This window comes from Doryrhamphus excisus, linkage group LG2, assembly GCF_037039965.1.
Source record: "Doryrhamphus excisus strain RoL-2023G ecotype Guam linkage group LG2, RoL_Dexc_Guam_v1.1, whole genome shotgun sequence".
Classification (NCBI taxonomy): Eukaryota; Metazoa; Chordata; class Actinopteri; order Syngnathiformes; family Syngnathidae; genus Doryrhamphus; species Doryrhamphus excisus.
The window spans coordinates 22,959,163-22,975,554 of NC_136358.1; the positions used below are offsets into that span (position 1 = coordinate 22,959,163).

At 38.8% G+C, this 16,392-nt stretch overlaps 1 protein-coding gene across 1 annotated transcript in view; it reads right to left on the reverse strand.

The window, feature by feature from the left end:
• The window catches only part of jph1b (junctophilin 1b), a 30,266-nt gene extending 14,367 nt beyond the window's left edge, over nt 1–15,899 (reverse strand). Inside the window, exons 1-2 of the mRNA XM_058061648.2 lie at nt 15,458–15,899; nt 5,474–6,224 (exon numbers count right to left, since the gene is read on the reverse strand). Of these exons, the coding sequence (XP_057917631.2) occupies nt 5,474–6,224; nt 15,458–15,836 (1,130 nt within the window). The 5' untranslated portion in view covers nt 15,837–15,899. The remainder of the gene's footprint in view (nt 1–5,473; nt 6,225–15,457) is intronic.
• Nucleotides 15,900–16,392: the final 493 nt, after the last annotated feature.

The following is a 16,392-nucleotide window of genomic DNA, read 5'->3' on the forward strand; positions in this document are numbered from 1 at the left end:
TGTATGAGACTTCCTGTCTTTGTGAGAGTGATATATACATTTTCCACAGAAATGTCTAAGATTGTTGCAGCATTTGGGTTGTAGTGAGTTTTTGAGGCTAAAGCCCCGGTACCAACCCGCGGTACTTGGGCACGAGTATCACCTCTGTACAAATTTGGGAGCATGTCTAGTCTAGTCTGGTCTAAAGAAAGTGACTGCGGTCCAGGAGACCTGGCATCACAAATGAATGAAAGGATGGGATCCACCCATAGTGGTTAACACAAGGCGTGAATGTCCTGCTCGTAGTTGGACGGACCCCCGATTACCCTGCCAACCTACCCCTGCACCAGATGAAAGCCTGTTAGGCGTCATAGTGGCTAAGAAGGCACATAGCTGCACATAGTATGAGCCAGTGGCCTCAAACCATTGAGCAAGAACATTATAAGAGGTTTGGATACTCGGTTGTGTCTCACAGTTGGCCTGGGAACGCCGTGGTGTCCTCCCGGTGGAGCTGGAGGAGGTGGCCGGGGACCGGGAAGCCTGGGCTTCCCTACTAAGACTGCTGCTCCTGCGACCCAGACCCGGATAAGCGGAGGAAAATGGATGGATGGATGGATGGATGGATGGATGGATACTCGTTTCATAGCAGAGCAATTATCAGCCACGTGCTCTAATTAGATATGGTAATGGTCATGGTCATGGTCATGGTCATGATAATGGTAATGGTAATGGTAATGGTAATGGTAAGGGTAATGGTAATGGTAATGGTACTGTAATGTAATGTAATGTAATGTAATGTAAAGGTAATGGTAATGGTAATGGTTCACAAACACCAGGTCATTACATGATTTGTTTTCACCCAAGTGTAAAACCTACAATTAAAAATGGCTGCACTTTTGGGTCCTCAACCACTGGAATACAGAATACACGATACTTGAACCACATGGTAAACAATCATATTTCTCTATTAGGTTATTTTTTGTCTTACATATTTCGATTGCATAGAAAAAGTATAATGTAATAAAAAGGAATCGAGAAATAATTATTCCAAATACATTAACAAATATCAATAATAATATATTAAATTAATGTACGGTATATAAAGTCACGGAGACTACCCTTACTCATTCAGTTTACTGTTCTTTTTAATGCCCGGTACAACTAAAGGTAACTTTATTTGGACAAAACTAACAAAAATAGCCTGAAACTCTTATGAGCTATTTTTGTTATCATGATTATATCTGTCCAAACAAATGTATCTTTAGCTGTAGCAGCCATTAAAATAAATTGATAATGGTAATGGTAATGGTAATGGTAATGGTAATGGTAATGGTAATGGTAATGGTAATGGTAATGGTAATGGTTTAATTTCATTTGAACATGCATCAGATTACAATTGAGTGCATCCCATAATCAGTTCACAGTTCCACATGTCCAAAAGGAGTAGGAAGAAGCAAAGCTTATTAAATCCTACCCCTCCATCTGGTACTTTTACAATCAGTAACTGTTACATTTGTTCACTTCCTGCTTTCCTAATATAGTTTTTTTTTATTTTATTTTTGTCACGTACCGAAGTACGAGGTGATATGACCATCCAATGACATAATGCAGGGGTCTCAAACACGTGGCCCGCGGGCCAAATGTGGCCCGCAGGACACTAGTTTGAGGCCCCCGCTTTGATATGAAAGTTTAATGTTAGTGCGGCCCGCGCGAGTTTGATATGGATGCTGTATGGTATCATGTACCCAGAAAAAATTATTAAGTTTGATTAATGTTCATGTTAAAGGTTAAATAACTGTTAATAATTATCCTCCCTATCCATGTGGAAGTGGTAAGTTTTTGGCTATTTAAGTTTAAAGGAAATAACTTGAAGGCTACCTTTTAGGTCGCTAGCTCTCTAGTTTGCGAGTTAGCAAGTGTCTCAAGACCCCAGCCTTGCCCAGACCCTAGCTCCAGTGGCCCCCAGGTAAATTGAGTTTGAGACCCCTGACACAATGGGTACCATAGTAAGTGTCAATATAGTGATATATATAGCACATCATGACTGGTTCAAGACTCTTCATCCTTGTATTTAGCAAACATCAACTGCTTGTATTGTTTCTTGAATTCATGACATGACATCAAGTTGTACGCCAGGAATGAATAACTCCCTAATACAGCTCACGTATGGCAGGATGGTAGCAAACAGAAAAAAGACGATCCTAACAGAAGGAGTCGCATGGGGAAACATTGCAAGTGGCAGGGCGGCTACTATTACTTTTAGCTTCTGCAGGCACATGTAAACCTGCATGGAAGTCAATCCCAGCCAAATCCTTACAGTAAGCAAATCCTCAAGTCAGAAGAAAATCTGAACCATCAACATGTACACCCTCTGCCTGCCATTAGATGCCTGGCTCCAAAGCAGGCAATGACATGGAGACAAGGAAGACATGTGCATTGTGAGCTAGGTCATATTAACTTGTTTAATATGGAATACAGGAAGTGAACAAATTTGACTGAAAATAGACTGTACCATGCCTCCTAGGGATAGGCTCCAGCATACCCCCACCACCATAGTGAGGGCAAGCAGCGTGGATGGATGTTGGATGGAATTCAGGCAAAGAAGACGTAACATTTGCTAAAATTATTAGTCAGAATATGCGTTTATATTAGCAATTTCTTTGCTTGAATCCACTTGGTTCTGGATGTCAAATGTTACGTAAAAACATAATTTCAATTAAGGTTATGAAAACGTATCACCTGATCAAATTCAGTAAACTATTGACCCATGACGGGCAACTGGAAGACGCTATTATTGTTCTTCATATATGACATATGATCAAAAATGATCAAAAAGAGGCAGCCAGAATAATGCATTTCAGTACAATTTACTCTTTTAACTGTAGCTTACACTTTTAAATTACGCAATTTCAATGTGTCTTCAGAATGCCTTATGTTTTTATTTTAGTTGATTAAGCCATTTTTATGCTTGAAAATGCTTAATTCAGACATTAAATACAAAACATTTGCTTAAATATGCATATTTCTTTTTGCTAATGGGCCGTATTCCTCCACAAAACAACATGATTTATTCATTTATATATTTGTAATAATAATATAATATAATATATATTATAATATATATAAATATTAATAATATTTTTTATTTGATTTTTTTTTACCACAATGTGGCAAACTGTACTGCGTTTTCATTATGTACCGACTCAGAACATAACCTCTGTGGTCAAATGCCCATCCTAAGTCATAATAATTAGTTTAACATGACCTGTATACCCTACACCAGGGGTGGGCAAACTATGGCCCGGGGGCCACATGTGGCCCACCAAGCATTTGAATCCGGCCCGCCAGTTGCTTTATATAAGTATTTCAACTTTTGACATACAAACTGGCAACATGACTTGCAAGTCGGATGTCTTATTTAGCAAAAAAAATTTTTAACAAAATTAAAATTAAATGACATAGTTTGATGTGGTCTGATGTTTAAAGTGCTCCTGAAAAAAGGGACATATGAACATTCAGCTGATAGAATAACACTTTTACAGATAAAATTAGACAAATAATTCAAGGAAAATTATAAGCATAAAACAGTGTGTGTTAAATATATGTTCTGGTCCCCCGGACAATTTTGTTAACTGAATGCGGCCCACGAGTCAAAATATTTGCCCACCCCTGCCTTACACACTGATGGAAATTATGCATATTGAGACATGTCATACACGAACCAAGAACTAGAAGAGGGGTTAAAGGGGACCTATGATGCTTTTTCCATTTTTCTGACCTATAAATATAGTTAGAATATTGTATTTGGGTGTTAAACCATGTCAAAGTTGCGCATAATGAGGTTTGTGCATTTGGAAGTGAGCCCTGAAAGATGTTTGGGATTTCTCAAAACGCTTGGTTTCAGAGAGGTTTTCCAACACCGGCTCCCTGTGATGTCACAGTGAGCTGGATTTCCTTATATGGGCGTTAGGGTGCATCAAATTTGAATGGGAAATTTTAATTTCATAATATCAATTTGGGGGCGGCACGCCGGTCAAATGGTTAGCGCGCAGACCTCACAGCTAGGAGACCAGGGTTCAATTCCACCCTCGGCCATCTCTGTGTGGAGTTTGCATGTTCTCCCCGTGCATGTGTGGGTTTTCTCCGGGTACTCCGGTTTCCTCCCACATTCCAAAAACATGCTAGGTTAATTGGCCACTCCAAATTGTCCATAGGTATGAATGTGAATGGTTGTTTGTCTATATGTGCCCTGTGATTGGCTGGCCACCAGTCCAGGGTGTACCCCGCCTCTCGCCCAAAGACAGCTGGGATAGGCTCCAGCACCCTCGCGACCCTCGTGAGGAAAAAGCGGTAGAAAATGAATGAATGAATATCAATTTGGCTGGCATTTCATTTTTTTTTTCCTAATGAACATAAAAATGTCTTCTGCGAAGTTTTGAGGAAATCCATAGAGATTTAGGGGTGCCACCTCACACATGATTTTTTGTAAAAATTTCGGAAAATGTGCAATTTCTAGTCTAATTGCCAAAAAGTTGAACCCGGAAATGTTGAGTACAATGAACTTCTATACAACATCATTGAAGTAAAGTTTAAGTTTAAGTTTAAGTTTAAGTTTAAGTTTAAGTTTAAGTTTAAGTTTAAGTTTGGACTTTTAGGAAAAACAATCAGACTGCACTTCCGGAATAAAAACAAAAAACAGACTATGTACATATATTTATACTGTTATTCTGTATATTTTGTATTTTTCATTCTTTTTAAATAGATGTGTCTGCACCTACTATACCAAAACAAATTCCTAGTATGTGTTTGATCATACCTGGCAATAAACCCTTTTCTGATTCTGATTCTGGAAGTTTAAGTTTAAGTTTAAGTTTAAGTTTAAGTTTAAGTTTAAGTTTAAGTTTAAGTTTAAGTTTAGTAAATATATTTTTTGTTTTCTCTTTGGGCACATTGGGTATTTCTCAGAATTCAACTTTCAAGATTCTCCATTCATTTTTCCTATTGACAAAATGAATGGCGGTAAATGGGACATGTTCACATGGCCTTAACCTGAATTTTATGTAGCAGTGATGGATATTTGACATACATATAAAGTTTAAACACTTTGTTTTTTATTTTATTTGTATTTTATTTAACACAAGAAGCAATAGTAACATATTTAAATAACAATTCATGGCGACCATTGAACTGTTCACCACTTTATTCCACAAAAACAGATGTATGGTGGCACCCCTAAATAATCATGTATTGGAAAAATATTTTGTACGTGTTGTTTCTACATATATTGGAACACTTTTAGTACCCAGCCATATCATAATTCAATAATTATGTTTTTTATGCACCCTAATGGGAGTGCATGCTCGGTCATACCCGGAGCTGGGTCATGGGTGGGATACATTTGAAAATATCGTTTTGGAAAGCCAAGGACATAGCAAGGAAATGAGCATAATAGGTCCCTTTTAAGTAAGTTTCTACTACAAAGATGAGGTATTACCTGGAGGTGGCGATTTCTACTTTGGTTCTGGCAATGGCAGCCGCTCTCACTGCTCCTTCAATAGCGCGATCGACCTTCTGTTTGGTCTTGGTGTTCTTCAACGGTATTAGATGCTTCCTGATACCTCGGGCCAACACGTTATTCTTGTACTTCCCTTCTTCTTTGGTGCCATCAGGAAAGACGGTACAGCCATAGCCGTGGCGCTTATTGTTTAACCATTCTCCTTCGTACTTCATGCCGTTGGACCGCTCCGAAACGCCAAACCCACTGCGTTTGTCGTTCTTCCACTCTCCCATGTAGGATTCGGTAGTGGTGGCATCAACGTTGTCCTCCAGAGGCAAGTAGTCATCACCGTCTCCGAGACTGATGGTGGAATTGGCGTCGCTGGAACTGATACGACTCATGGTGGTGTCGCTACGTGCCGAGCTGCGTTTGCTGGAGATGGATGAGCGTGAGTCAGATTTGCGCAACCGCTGTAGGCTTCCAAAAAGAGAGCCACGGCGGAAGAGACCTTTCTTTTTTTCGGGACCGTCGCCATCTGAATGGAAGTTGAGCACAAAGCCGCCACGAGTGCCGGCAGGGCTATCGGACAGACTGTCTCGTAACACGGTGCCGTTACTCTGCTCACTACGCAGGGAGGCCAGTGAGGTTCGCAGAGGTGAGCGGATGACTGATGCCATACCGTATGGGACACTCTGACGAACGCCGTACCCGTGGCGCATCCCGCCGGTCCACTGACCCTGGTATGTACCTATGGCAACAACAAAGAGACACAGACAATCAGATAAGTGTACTGTGAATGCGGTGGACCACTCAAATATCCGACTACCGTAATACTGTGTACTTTACCTGACCTTAATACTAGCACAGGGGTTCCCAAACTTTACCAACTCAGGGCCCACTTGAAAATCCAAAAAATGTCTGTGGCCCACCTTTGTCCTATAAACAATACATAGACGAAATGCTGCGTTCTCAGAGCACTTAACTTATAATAATAATAATAATAGCAATAATAATAATATTATTATTATTATATTATTATTATTAATAATAGTAATATAATTATATACCAAAAATATAATAAGTATTATTCTTAACAATAATAATAATAATCAGCATATAATTCATTCATTCATTTTCTAAAGCTTTTTCCTCACGAGGGTCGCGGGGGGTGCTGGAGCCTATCCCAGCTGTCTTTCGGCGAGAGTACACCCTGGACTGGTCGCCGGCCAATCACAGAGCAGCATATAATTATATACCAAAAATATTAACAAAAGTATTAATAATTATTATTATTTTAATTATTATTATTAGTATTATATAATAATAATAATCAGCATATAATGATATACAAAAATACAATAAGTATTAATAATAATAATTATTATTATTAATAATACTTATTATATTTTGGTATGCAATTATATAATCAGTATAATTAATAATAATAATTATTAGTATTATTATTATTATTATTAATCATTATTATTATATTTTGGTATACAATTATAAAATTAAATATAACATATAATATATAATAATTCTATTTAATAATTTTATTTATTATTATTTTTATTATAATAAAATATAATATGTATTAATAATAATAATAATTATTATTATTGTTATTATTATTATTATTGATAATAATAATAATACTTATCATATTTTGGTATACAATCATATGCTGAGTAATAATAATAATAATAATTATAATAATAATAATAATAATAATAATAATAATAATTATTATTATTATTATTATTACTATTATTATTATTATTACTACTATTATTATTATTATTATTATTATTATTATTATTATTATTATTATTATTATTATTATTATTATTATCATTATTATTATTATTCAGGATTGAAATGAAAGCAGGGGGATAAAGGAAGCCGAAACTTTTAATCTGTGGTGTACACACAACAGTATTAATTCTCATACTTTTCATAACTGCATTCAAGACTGGCATAATGACCAGACAGCTATGTTCCAATCATAAACTGCACAAGGTTCCTAAAATATTGTGACAGGTCAATAACACTCAATAAGTTATTACTTAGGCCTATAAATATTTTTTTACCACCACGGCCCACACATTGGGAATCACTGTACTAGTATATATGTACTAGGGACCGTCAATAAATGAAAAGCGATATATTCTAAATGTAACCATCAACTTCCTCCACACAGGTTAGCATGGTAAACATGGTAAACATGGTAAACATGGTAAACATGGTAAACATTGTCTATTCTGCATCGTAAGACACTCTCCAACACATAAACAACAGAATATGTCATTTTTTTCATAAGCTTTTCAAAAAGAAAATTAATTTATGAACATGTACTCCTATATAAAGATACTTGTAAACATTTACTGGATGTGCGTGTTTGATGGTTTACTACTTATATACTGGTTAATACTGTATAGCCCTGGGAGAGATGATTAGGACGCCACCTCTGAAAAGAATCGTTAAGAACCGGAATGGAAACTCAGAATCAGAATCAGAACCGGAATCACTCCAATTCAAACGATGGCCAACGCTACATGTGGGTCAAGTGAAGTCATGTTTAACACATGGACCAGAAACCACCTGTACATTTCTCGGAGTGCACCGAGCGTAAGACGAGGAGGACTTCGGTATATTTGAGATTTGAACTATCCTGAGTGAACCTCATTTGGTGACAAAATAGTTAACTACACGGCCTGGTTATGAGAGCTCGGGAGCTCAGCTGGAGAATGTGAGAATGCGCTATTTTAAAAGATGGAAGTAACTTGAGACACTTGGAAGTCTATTGGCCGGCCAAACATAACTCAGTGCAACTATCTTGCTATGCGGAATAAGCCTTATCCACGGGCTGACCAAGGAGCTTAGGGAAGACGCTGGTTCAGATAAACTCTAATACTACTCTTACATTCAGAAAATACACACCTACATAAGTACATTTACATATCATGTGACATGTAGATTATCAATGAAATCAACGCACCCGGGAAGGAAGTTCCGGTTATGCTTCAAAAGACCATAAGGCCGCAGAATAATCCAAGTATTAAATGTTATCATGAATCTACCTACCCTCGGCCATCTCTGTGTGTTTGCATGTTCTCCCCGTGCATGCGTGGGTTTTTTCCGGGTACTCCGGTTTCCTCCCACATTCCAAAAACATGCTAGGTTAATTGGCGACTCCAAATTGTCCATAGGTATGAATGTGAGTGTGAATGGTTGTTTGTCTATATGTGCCCTGTGATTGGCTGGCCACCAGTCCAGGGTGTACCCCGCCTCACGCCCGAAGACAGCTGGGATAGGCTCCAGCACCCCCCACGACCCTTATGAGGAAAAGCGGTAGAAAATGAATGAATGAATGAATGAATCTACCTGTTACTACATGATCACAGCATGTACCATAAAAAATGGATGGATGATTAGATAACCAGGCGCACCAGAAGGCAATCAGACTTTTACAGAACCTTTCTTGTACATTGTTCGAGTACATGTACTTCATATACAGATAAAGGTAAGAACACAAATGAAAAAACACATTTCAAAATAAATATCATTCATTAAACAACATGAATTATTCTCTTTGTTTGTTGTCGTCGTTGTCCTGCTACTAACTTAGTGTCTCGGCAGTCATAAACCAGACCACCCGTCACTGCTAAGCTGCAGCCAACAACATCATTACCGTCATTACGGCTCCCATGGTGACTTTCAGCAGCAACGTGTGGTCAGGGGATGAAAAATAATAATAAAAAATAATAATAATAATAACAATAATAGGGCTGCACGGCGGTCGAGTGGTTGAGATTGAGGTATAAATGTGAGTGTGAATGGTTGTTTGTCTATATGTGCCCTGTGATTGGCTGGCCACCAGTCCAGGGTGTACCCTGCCTCTCGCCAAAAGACAGCTGGGATAGGCTCCAGCACCCCCAGTGACCCTCGTGAGGATAAGCAATAGAAAATGAATGAATGAATAGGGCTGCACGGCGGTCGAGTGGTTAGCGCGCAAACCTCACAGCTAGGAGACCAGGGTTCAATTCCAGTTTTGCATGTTCTCCCCATGCATGTGTGGGTTTTCTCCCAGTACTCCGGTTTCCTCCCACATTCCAAAAACATGCTAGGTTAATTGGCCACTCCAAATTGTCCATAGGTATGAATGTGAGTGGGAATGGTTGTTTGTCTATATGTGCCCTATGTTTTCGGCTTCTTACTTCTTCCCCAGAAGATGAATGATATTGTTAATGTGTAAGGCGAGTTAAGATAAAATCAGGTGTGAATCGATTCTGTGTACTATAAATAAAATCTGACTTGACCTGAATAGTGTGGTTACCACCATAAAACCGGTGTTCTGTCAAACGGCAAAATATAAAATGAAATATTTACAGTGACACGGAGGTGCTAAGCAGTGCTAAAACAGGGGAAGACCCGCGTCAGGAAGGCAGGTTTCATGTAGCCACAATGAGGCCAAGGGAGCAACCCCTAACCTTTCTTGGAGACGTGATACCGGTCAGTAGTATTTAAAGCTACGTTCATTATTTAACTGTACAATACCAACATGCCTTCATTCAGAAGCTTCGTGGACTTTGTTGCCACCAAATCTGCATATGAAAATGTTGGGTGCATACATTTAATCAAATTATAGCAAATTATAGTCAGTCAAAATTAGGAATTACCGTATTTTCCGGACTATAAGTCGCACTTTTTTTCATAGGTTGGCTGTTCCTGCGACTTATACTCCAGAGCGACTTATACATGAAAAAAGTGTTTATGTTCCATAAACACTGGACACCTTTTCTGTTCATGTTTATTTTTTGTGTAGCTGAATAACCATTGTGTTAGCATATCTTACACCTATTCAGCCTGTTCTCTATTCTTTTATTGTTAGAACTTGCCTTCCAAGAGGACGTAATGTCTGTTTTGGTCAAGTAGTTTGGAAAATAAATTACCCGCAAAAAATGTGACTTATACTCCAGTGCGACTTATGTAGGTTTTTTTCTCCCTAATTACCGTATTTTCTAGAGTATAAGTCGCACAAGGCCAAAAATGCATGATTAGGTAGAAAAAACATATATAAGTCGCTCCGGAGTATGAGTCGCACAAGGCCAAAAATGCATAATTATCCGCAAAAAATACCACTTAGCTGCATGGCGGTCGAGTGGTTAGTTCACAAACCTCACAGCTAGGAGACGCGAGTTCGATCCCACCCTCGGCCATCTCTGTGTGGAGTTTGCATGCGTGGGTTTTCTCCGGGTACTCCGGTTTCCTCCCACATTCCAAAAACATGCTAGGTTAATTGGCCACTCCAAATTGTCCATAGGTATGAATGTGAGTGTGAATGGTTGTTTGTCTATATGTGCCCTGTGATTGGCTGGCCACCAGTCCAGGGTGTACCGTGGATAATAATATAATAATAATAATACTGTAATATAATAATAATTCATACTGTATTTGTCCATGTATCTGTTATGCATGTTTTTCTGTATGACTAATGATTTTAAATATTTTCTTTAGTAAAAATAAGGGGTGCAACGATCGATCCCGTCCCTAACCATAACAATAATTTATAAAGGCTGGCTGTTTCATGGTTGACTATGACTTATTATTCATTCATTCATTTTCTACCGCTTTTTCCTCACAAGGGTCGCGGGGGTGCTGGAGCCTATCCCAGCTCTGGACTTATTATTCGTTAAAAAAAAATACTGAAAGACAAGTTATATGTATTCTGGTCACTAGACATCAGTAATGTTAGCATTAATGAGACATGTCATTAGTTTACATCACATTACCACCACATGGAATCAGCCATGGCATGCTGAAAAAAAGGTTCTCCTCCGATTCTGTGTGGAAGTGGTATGTTTTCGGCTTTTTACTTGAATGACATTGTTAATGTGTAATGAAAATGAAAATGCGACTTATACTCCAGTGCGACTTATGTATGTTTTGTTCTACCTAATTATGCACACATAGCTAGCATTTCTGCTGCACTAGCTGGTCATCAACACATCCTTCCAATCCACCTCACTTGCATTCAGGTGCGTTCAAGGACTGAGTCGTGTCCTGTGTGTCTAGCAGTAATAATACTGAGGTGTACATTAAGAATTCTGCAGACTTGTAATTGAGGTTTACTGAAGTTCCATTAAAAGTCCATAGAATAAAATATCACCCATGCTCCAAATATCAAGGTCCACATGGTTCACATTGTACATCTCTGGAAAGATGTCCAACCCCACTTAAATACCCCCAAATACTGAATGTCAATAAATGCAGACACAGATATAATACAGTTTTGGCTCTAACAGACGTTAACAAAACACAGCTTGCTTTAAACATGCAAAAACTGGGGTATTTTAATATATATCAGGGGTCTCAAACACGTGGCCCGCAGGGCACTAGTTTGAGGCCCCCGCCTTGATATGAAAGTTTAATGTTAGTGCGTCCCGCGCAAGTTTGATATGGATGCTGTATGGTATCATGTACCCAGAAAAAATTATTATATTTCATTAATGTTCATGTTAAAGGTTAAATAACTGTTAATAGTTATCCTCCCTATCCGTGTGGAAGTGGTAAGTTTTTGGCTATTTAAGTTTAAAGGAAATAACTTGGAGGCTACCGTTTAGGTCGCTAGCTCTCTAGTTTGCGAGTTAGCATGTGTCTCAAGACCCTGTAGTTGCGCAATATGTTGTAAATAAAAAAGAGTATAAATGTGACTATAGTCGTGTTTTGTCATGTCTACAGGGCTCTAATAATGCTTTGTTCATTTTAATCTGAAAAAAATAATTTGTCTACCCACCAACTATATGTGGTTTCTTAAGTTTTTATTATTATTATTATATTTATTTATTTATTACTGATTGATTGATTTTCTTTATTCTTGATTTGTTTATTTATTTTTCATCTTATTTTGTGTAGAAAAATAAAAAGTAAGATATTTGAGAACAGTGGAATGTTTTATCAGAGCTTTTCTTCTAGAAAATTGGAACCAATGCGAAGTTTTTTTAAAAAAATTGTTTTTAATGAATGCGTTTTTTTTTTGTTTTTTTTTGGAAAAACCTGATGCGGCCCAGTCTCACCCAGACCCGAGCTCCAGTGGCTCTGAAGTAAATTGAGTTTGAGACCTCTGCTCTAAAGTCACTTGTAAACATTCACTTTAAGGATAAGCCTTTTTGCGTGCTAGTTGTACCAAATAATAAGTGATAAGACGAGTGGGAAAAATCCCTTTGAGCAAACAAACAAACAAACAAAATAAACGTCAGCAAAGTTACGACGCCTGGGGCTTGTTGTGTTTGAAAAGCAAAAAAGATTTACATGAAAAGTCCATGGCGGCACACCATCTGCTCGGAACATGTGCTCGAATACAGTGCACCTTTCCGGGCCATAACAGGTGGCTCCGATGTAGTACTAGTAATGTCAAAAACACAACTGAGGTACGTACATTGAATGTGAACATTTCAACATTAACACCTTCACTAACTTTCCAAAGAACCCAGAAAAGTTCCACCTAGCGACCAGGATCTATAAATGGATCCAAAAGAAGAGACGTTATGAGAAGTAGACGCGTGTATTTGCAGAGGAATGTATCCAAATGCAAACTGCCCAAGAATTCTGTTACTTAGGAAAAAACGTTGTTGGTAATAATATTTCCTGCCATTCACATCAGTCCAAAAATGCATCATGAAGATGAAAAAACTGGACTAGAAGTGACGTCTAGCAGGATTTATAATGGAGCTATCATCCTAGCATGTTGCCACTCCTAACATGAAATGAGTTACACAAAGCCAGTATATATCCATATGAATGATACATTTGCTTTTGACATGATAATTTAAAGAAATATATGTTAATAATGTTAATATATCGCCCAGCCGTCTGTGGTATAATATTTTGTTCAAGTGCGGTGCAACTATGCAGAACTAAGCAAGAAATTTTTCTGCTTCTGTTAGCTTGATGCTAACATATAACAGGAAACCCCATAGACGAGCTACCAGAATTGGCAACTATGGAAGCCTGTTAGTCAAACCATAAACAAGTGACGTAACAATCTCGAAGGAAAATGATTAGCTTGATGCTAACATATAACAGGAAACCCCATAGACGAGCTACCAGAATTAGCAACTATGGAAGCCTGTTAGTCAAACCATAAACAAGTGACGTAACAACCTCGAAGGAAAATGATTAGCTTGATGCTAACATATAACAGGAAACCCCATAGACGAGCTACCAGAATTAGCAACTATGGAAGCCTGTTAGTCAAACCATAAACGAGTGATGTAACAACCTTGAAGGAAAATTATTAGCTTGATGCTAACATATAACAGGAAACCCCATAGACGAGCTACCAGAATTAGCAACTGTGGAAGCCTGTTAGTCAAACCATAAACAAGTGACGTAACAATCTCGAAGGAAAATGATTAGCTTGATGCTAACATATAACAGGAAACCCCATAGACGGGCTACCAGAATTAGCAACTATGGAAGCCTGTTAGTCAAACCATAAACGAGTGACGTAACAACCTTGAGGGAAAATGATTCCAACAGCATATTCCAACTCTATATTTGTATTCAGAAATGAAATATAATAGACTAAAAATAATACATGTGTACTTGGGTAGTCAGTAGGCCGCACGGTGGACTAGTGGTTAACATGTACGCCACACAGTAAGGACATGGGAAGACCTGGGTTGGAATCTCCGCTTGGACATGTCTGTGTAGAGTTTACATGTGTGGGTTTTCTCCAGGTACTCCGCTTTCCTCCCACATCCCAAAAACATGCTGTTAGCTTCATTAGCTTCATTAGCTTTGTTCCAATTTCGTTATACAGCACAGTTCCTGATGGAAGTCTTGTCACTTATCCAAGTGTGCTTATATAAAAGGCAAAAGCCCCTAGATTATGTTTATTGTGGACATTAGCTAAGTCTTTGAAAAAACTTGGAAAAACCTCTCATCACCAAGCGTTAGCCGGAGAACAGTGATAGCAGTGAAAACTAGCCAGGTTAGCTTAGCTTAGCTTAGCGGTGTCCTTTTATGAAACAACCATCATTTGATTAGTGAACCTCTCATCACCAAGCGTTAGCTGGAGAACAGCAATAGCAGCGAAAACTAGCTGGGTTAGCTAGCTTAGCTTAGCGGTGTCCTTTTATGAAACAACCTTCATTTTGACTAGTGAACCTCTCACCACCAAGCGTTAGCTGGAGAACAGCGATAGCAGCAAAAACTAGCTGGGTTAGCTTAGCTTAGCTTAGCGGTATCCTTATATGACACAACCTTTATTTTGATTAGTGAACCTGTCATCATCAAGCGTTAGCTGGAGAACAGCAATAGCAGCAAAAACTAGCTGGGTTAGCTTAGCTTAGCTTAGCTTAGCTTAGCTTAGCTTAGCTTAGCGGTGTCCTTTTATGAAACCACCTTCATTTTGACTAGTGAATCATTTTAAAATGTTTCTCCGCCTTCCTATTTCTGTGGCGTAACTGTGTTAGGTAACAAAGAACTACAGAATCAGCGGCTGTTGACGTTGTTGACGTCTCTTTACATGGATTACCAAATTACCAGGATACTACCAAGGACACCATTGTACTTCCACAGTGTAAACGTGTGTCGTTTGTACGCTAACCACAAAATATACTCAAAAAACAGGCAAATTTTGGCATATATTTTAAACTTTAACCAAATAACACGCTAACCGGGGTGTATGCCTTGATATGTACATTAATGACAATGCTGCGTTCAGGTGAAGGTTGTAAATTATGGAAATGAAAAAGGTAATATTTACAGTCTTCTCTCCTTTTTCATTGTGAATCGCAACCACCTTCTGCTGGGAGTTTATTTTATATTATTTTGGCTGGTGGATATTGTATTTTTTCTTTTGTTTTAATTATAACACTGATATCATACTTGATATTTATTTTTCCGGAACTTTTCCTTCATTTCATCCGGCAAATGTCGGGTATTTGTTCGGTCCCACCACCCCTGTACGCTCACCTCCATCGGCGTACGTCTCCACGCCGTAGCCGTCCTGCAGCCCGTTGCTCCAGGTGCCCTCGTACCTGGCCGGCGTGTTCAGGCTCTGCCGTACTCCGTAGCGACCCTTGAAGCCGTGCGTCCACTCTCCCCGGTACGTCCACCTGCCCTTGCTTTCCACTCCGAGTCCGTGGCGTTTCCCCTGCGCCCAGTAGCCCTGGTACACGTTCCCGCTGGGCCAGGTGTACACTCCCACCACTTCGAAGCCGTTGGACCAGGAGCCCGAGTACTCGCCCTGGCCCTTCGGTCCGGTGCATACACCCTGGCCGTGGGCTTTGCCGTCCTCCCACCCACCGCAGTAGGTGCCGCCATCGTCAAAGTCGAACCGGCCGCCCGTCATTCACGAAAAGGAGCGCGAAGTGAAACTTTTAGTGACGGAGGTTCCGGTGACCAGGCGAACGGAGCTCGGTGGAGATGGGGACGGGGACGGGGCTGTGGTGGGTGACGGCCCGCGGGGGATGACAGGCGGCACAGTCACTCCACGCTGGCAGCTGACAGACACGCTCATAACCTGTGGGGGGCGGATCTGTCCACATGTCGATTGTGCCGATACCAAAGCAGTATCGGTATCATCACATATGTTATCGCAGTCGGCCATTTTCATCCATTTATTCCTCTTCTTCATATTTACTTATTCAGTCTCATTTTATGTCCGCTAACCCCTCCTCTGCCCACATAATTTCATAATTAATTATTAATAATTATTAATAGTTATTAATACTTTTTAAAATATTTTCATATTTTTTTATATTTTAATAATTTTTAATAATGTTAATGATTGTAATAATTTTAATAATTATAACATTAATAATTAATTTTAATATTAATTAATAATTTCATAATTTCATATTTTCTGTGAAATTGTTCCAATTAAAATGAATGGACATGACCATAGT